This window comes from Asparagus officinalis, chromosome 7 (genome assembly GCF_001876935.1).
Source record: "Asparagus officinalis chromosome 7, Aspof.V1, whole genome shotgun sequence".
NCBI classification, from domain to species: Eukaryota; Viridiplantae; Streptophyta; class Magnoliopsida; order Asparagales; family Asparagaceae; genus Asparagus; species Asparagus officinalis.
In genome coordinates this window covers 63,444,810-63,450,719 of record NC_033800.1, presented here as the reverse complement: position 1 = coordinate 63,450,719, position 5,910 = coordinate 63,444,810, and the positions used below count along the sequence as shown (strand labels likewise).

Sequence of the window (5,910 nt, the reverse complement as noted above, 5' to 3'; positions counted from 1 at the left end):
AGTATCGACAGTTGCATCTTCAATTAGCTTAGCTCGATCTAGAATATCCGAGAGATACTTCTGTTGAGATAATCGTACAACCCGCGGGCCTTGAGAAATTTCTAGACAAAAAAAATACCAAAGAAATCTAAGATCCTTCATGTGAAACTGTTGTTACAACTGAGATTTCGCGTACTGTATACCAGCCATATCATCACCTGTAATGATCATATCATCTACATAGATGAGTAATAAAATTCTGCCATTCGATGTAGTGAGAAAAAACAGAGAAACATCTTGATGACTTTCCATAAAGCCCGCCTTGAGCACAATATCACAAAAACACTCAAACCAAGCGCGGGGTGCCTGCTTGAGACCATAAACAGTACAACGAAGGAGACATACATATCCCGAAGGAATATTGGACCCTAGAGGCGGTTGCATATATACTATCTCAGATAAAGAGCCACGGAGAAAATTATTTTTGACATCCATCTGATATAAGGGCTAACGATGAGCAGCAACAACCGCAAGAAGAGTACGAACGATGGATATCTGAGCAACAGGAGCAAATGTCTCCTCATAATCAATACATTGTTATTGAGTAAAACCTCGATCTACTAAACGAGCTTTTCGACATTTAATGGTGCCATCAGGATGATACTTGACCTTATAAACTTATTTACTGCCAACTAAAGAGATACTAGGGGGACAACAAACAACATCCCAAGTATGTGTTTACTGAAAGGTCTAAAATTTCTCAACCATAGCCTATCGTCACTCTGGAGATTGAACGGCCTCTTAAAAGGACTTTGGTTCAATCGTAGTATGAATGACAGTAAGAAAATTATGAAAGATAGATAAATAGGAAGTAACCAAAGCATACCGTGTAGGTATGACATGTGGGCGTTTGTCTCGACGAAGAGCAAGAGGAATCTCAGGCGGGGAAGATGCTGGTGCAGGTGCATAGAGGTCAACAATATTTTTTGTAGTGGGTTTCGTGCCTACGGGATAGGGATCAGATGGTAGAAGAGAAGACTCAGGTGAGGGAGAGTCAACAGAAGGAGATGGAGAGATTTTAGGGAGATCTCGAAAGGAGAACTGAGGTAAGGAAGTGGGTGATGTAGCTGGTGGAGAAGCATAATCAGTAGTATGGAGGAAATTAAAATCATCGGAAGCAGAATAAAATGGAGAATCTTCTTTGAACTGAATGTGTAGAGATATATAAACTCAACGAGATACAAGATCATACAACGATAACTTCGATGTTACAAACTAATTCCTAAATAGACATAGAGAACAGCTATGTGGGACAATTTATCACGTTTGTGAGATTACAGAAGAATAAATCAGTGACAATCAAAAACGCGAACCAGATCATAACGGGGAGGATGAGTATAAACATGACTATGAGGAGTAGCATCGTAAAGAGAGCTAAATGGAGTGATATTAATGGTATGAGTAGCAGTGAGAATGACCTCAGTCCAAAAACGACGAGGAACATAATAAGAAATGAGCATGGATCGAGCGGTATCGAGAGTATGATGATGTTTACATTCAGCAATACCATTTTGCTCATGAGTGTAGGGATATGACTGTTGAAATATAGTCCCATGAGAGGACATGATAGAGTGTATGGTAGAGGATAGGTACTTTTTGGCACAGTCAGAATAAAAAACTTTAATACGAGCTTGTCATTGAGTGAAGATCATCACAGTGGAGGCTTGATAAGCAGCAAGTAAGTTAGAGCAATTTTTAAGTAGGTAGACTCATGTATAATGAGAGAAATTATTGGTAAAACTAACATAATATAAGGAGCCAGATGAAGAAGGTAGAGAACCTGGCCCCTAGATATTAAAATGGACCAAATCAAATAAGAAAGTGGAAACAGAAATACTGGTTGAAAACGGTAGAGCAGTGAATTTAGTTAATTTACAACTAGTACATGACTCAATATGAGAACGAGAGGATACAAGACTAATTTACTCCGGACTAAATAAGACTTTGTAGCCTTTTATGAGACACATGACCAAGTCGTCTATGCCACAAATCTGGGGAAAGCAAGGTAGAGGATTTTGGACTTATAGAAGCAACAAGAGAACGTTGATGTATGGACTCTGGAAGGTGAAGATATTTCAGAATATACGGTTTGTGTCTCCTCCGACCGGCCCAACAGTCTTGCCCGTTTGTGGATCCTGCACAATATAAATATCAGAAGAAAATGAGACAAGTAGGCCATCCATACATAAGGAGCTAACAGAAATTAAATTCAAACACAACTGAGGAGCCACATAGATGGGACAAGGAGTTAGACGACCAAATGAGTCAGTTTGTGGGGTGATAGAGCCATACTAAGTGATAGACAAATGTTGTCCAGCAGCCGTGAAGATAAGGGGAAGAGAAGAGGAAGTGAAGACAGAAGATAAGAGAGAGGCATTACGAGTCATATGAAAGGAACAGTCAGAGTCAAAAATCCAGAGATCATTCATACCAGAGACCGAAGAATTGGCTGAAGAACCAGAAAGATGCATACTAGAGAGTTGTGCAGTAGATGTAGAGGCTATACTGAAAAGCACCAATTTGATGGCGAATATCAGAGAGTTGTGCATCAGATGGAGAGGTGGTATGCTGAAGAGCCATAATTTGATGGCTAATATTTGCAATAGCTTGAAGAGCCTCAATTTGACGATGAATATCAGAGAGTTTTACAGCAGATGGAGAGGTGGTATGCTGAAGAGCCGTAATTTGACGGCTAAAATTTGTAATAGCTTGAATGATAGGGTCTGAAGTGGTAGATGGTATAACATTGACCAGTAATCCTGGTGTACTAGAGGATCGGGACTAAGGGGATCGCTGACTATGACCAATTCCTGAGGAATATAACTCAGGATGAAACTGAAAATATGTCTCAAAGCGGTGTCCCTCCTTCTTACAATAGGTACAAAAGAGCTTAGACCGAACCTGAGAAGCAGGTGCCAGTGAAGAGGTCATAATAGCAACAATTCAAAGTTCAAGATAATAATCCTTGAACAAAACTCGAATGTTTAAAGGAGAACTCGAAGGTTAATGTAAACCCGAAGGTTAAAATGATTGTTAGATCTGGGAAAAAAGAAGTAACCGGCGACCAAGGTGCCTGAAGATCGACCGGATCTGATGCTCACACCGGAGACCTACAACGGATTAATGTCGATGTTGAGACGTTGAGACGTCGAGATGGATTGAAACGATGATGCCGTAATTGACTGTGAAAAGGAAATGCCGCTTGTTTGAGGCCGAGAGATGGCTTGAAACGGCGATGCCTTTAATTTGAGACCGAGAGACGGTCTTGAAACAGAGATGTTGTAAATTTGAGACCAAGAGATGATCTTGAAACGGTGATGCCATAAATTTGAGATCGAGAAACGATCTTGAATACGAGAACGCGAAACGCGTTAAGAGGCCGCAAAACGGCAATGTCAAAATTCTAGCAAAGGAACACAAACAAGGCGTTTAAACGGCTGCAAAGTAGCAATGCTAAGATTTGGCAAAAGAACGCAGAAGTGTTAAAAAAAATTATTAGAAAAAAATAATAACCCTAGCTTTGATACCATGTTAAAGTAAGAGAGAGAGAATCTTGGATAAATTTCCCTTAAGTTGAATATTGAGTGTGCACATATATTTATACAAGTAGATGAGAGTGATGTGTGTTCTCACAACCAATGTGGGGCTAAAAAACTACTACTTACACTATTATCAATAAATAGGTTAGGGAAAATTAATAGAGTTGTAAATGTATTTTCTTTTGATGAAGGGGACGGATAGTTTCGAAAAAGCAGTAATATAAAAAGAGAGAAAGCTTTTTGTACCCTCTCCGCTTTAAAAAAATAGTGGAGTGCCTACTACTTTCATCTCGGCTATTAACTTGTTTAGCGGGTGGTTATGATTTATTCTAAGTCTAGCACTCATCATACCCTCATGAATTTTACTCATTCTTAGTTTACTTGACTCAAAAATATCACAACTATCCATACTATACAAATCAACAATTGTGATTAAAATAGTAGTCCATCAACTACTTCCCTCCGCTTAAGGGTAACTATTCACTTCCAAGAAAGAGGAAAAGAGAGAGAAGTACAAACATGCATATAAATGAAGAATATGGATTCATAAACGGCTACTAGCCCAATTTAGTCAATTCTTCTCTGCACACAAGTTCGGATTTCATAGTAATAAACGACAGAAGAGGACTAATCGTCCATATGATAATCCACTATCCGAGACCTTTAACACAAACGTATATATGATGATTAATTTCATGTTTTCAATTAGAACATTTGATTAAACACTCCCTTTATGCTATACGACGTTGTATTTACATTACATATATAATTAGGGAAGATGTGATCAGGTCCTCATCATCTTGAGAGCCAGAGCTTGAAGCTCCCCCAGCTCATTGTGAGGAGCTGATCTCCTCTTCATGAAGGGTTGAGTTGGGAGCTCCTCATTGCAGCACGTCTCTTGCACTGGCATCCCATCAAAGCTGCTACCAAGCGAGCTCGACGGGGACATGGCAGATTGCCAGCCTGAATATGACTGCCGCTGGCCATATTGAGGGCTCGGCTTGCGGCCTGTTCCCCTGCCATTGATCGACAGCAGACATCACTCGAGATCCCACCGTACCATGAGCTAACTGATCTCTGGCTTGCATCACCTGTGCTTGCAGAATCGCAACCTAGGAAAACCCCAACATCAGTGAGATCGAAACTAGCCAGTACGCACCGCAACGCTACATTGCAGTTAACTGCATTTAAGAACGAACATTGAATTATGGCAAGTACCTGGTGTTGGAGAGCAAGGATGTGGGCGACGCAGCCATAGACAGGATCTCTGATTCTGGCCTGAGCCTCGTAGGCAATGGTGACCACAGCCTCACACCGGTCTTGCGCAGGCACATGCGACAAGAGCTTGGAGACGTTGCTAGCGCCGAACACCTTGTGGATGGACGCAAACCGGGCTGCTCCATCGTCGCACCGAAAGTAAGGGGCAAATATGCAGTCTGACACGCATTTGCGTCTTAGGAACTTGCATGCGCCGCACGGAGAGCCAGAGCCAGAGCCGGAACGGGAGCCGGAGCCAGAATCAGTACCAGCAGAATTGGCCATGCTAACTGACTGAACTCGATTTTGTTCGATCAGAGATGGATATATTAGGAGAATAGTACTGTCAGGAACTGACTGAGAGGAGGAGGGGACAGGTTCCTAGCTGGTACAGCTAGGCTTTTTTATAGAATGGGGGAGACATAGAAGGTATGCGTGTAGGGTTCAAAGGGAGCACTGTACTAATGGTAGATTGGAGAATTGTACGTGCGCTAAGAGCTTAACCTTTCATTTAAAAAAAAAATCTGAAATCAGGTCTTGGTTGGTTTCTATATGAATATGACCATGATAATTATTATTTTTATTCAAAAGAGTGTTTGTTTGATGGAGTAATGGCTGATCTTTGTGCATAAACTATGTCATAGTCCGCCGAACGCCGCGCTTTTGGAATGTCTTTTGTGGCTAATAAAGAAGCTGCCTTTTTCTTTCTCAGTTTCAGGTGAGGGATTGGAGCAGCGGGTTACCGTCATCTGCGGTGACTTGACTTTAGTCTTTCACAACCAATTATTGCAATACTGAAATGAACTTAACTGATTGCTTCATTCCCAAACAAATCTACGTTTTCGATGATCTACATATTATTATGGGTCTTCTTTTTTTTTCTTTTTTTTTTGCGAGATGGTGTTTGCCGTGTGAATAGTTTAGTAGACAAGAGTTTGGAAGTTTGTGTTGACGTTCAAAGGGTGACATAAACCCAATCAATGCAGGGGTTTGAACGAAATCATTTTTATTTCGCTGTTTGTTTCTCTGATTGTACGAACTTCCACAAAATTTAATGCAGGAGTGCTAAGTGACG

The 5,910-nt window shown here is 40.9% G+C and overlaps 1 protein-coding gene across 1 annotated transcript; it reads right to left on the bottom strand.

The window, feature by feature from the left end:
• On the bottom strand, positions 4,502-5,133 carry LOC109847253 (LOB domain-containing protein 16-like). Its single transcript, XM_020416487.1, has 2 exons — positions 4,797-5,133; positions 4,502-4,690 (listed from the first exon to the last, which is right to left on the bottom strand). The coding sequence occupies exons 1-2, from the start codon at positions 5,118-5,120 to the stop codon at positions 4,502-4,504; spliced, it is 513 nt and encodes a 170-aa protein (XP_020272076.1). The 5' UTR covers positions 5,121-5,133.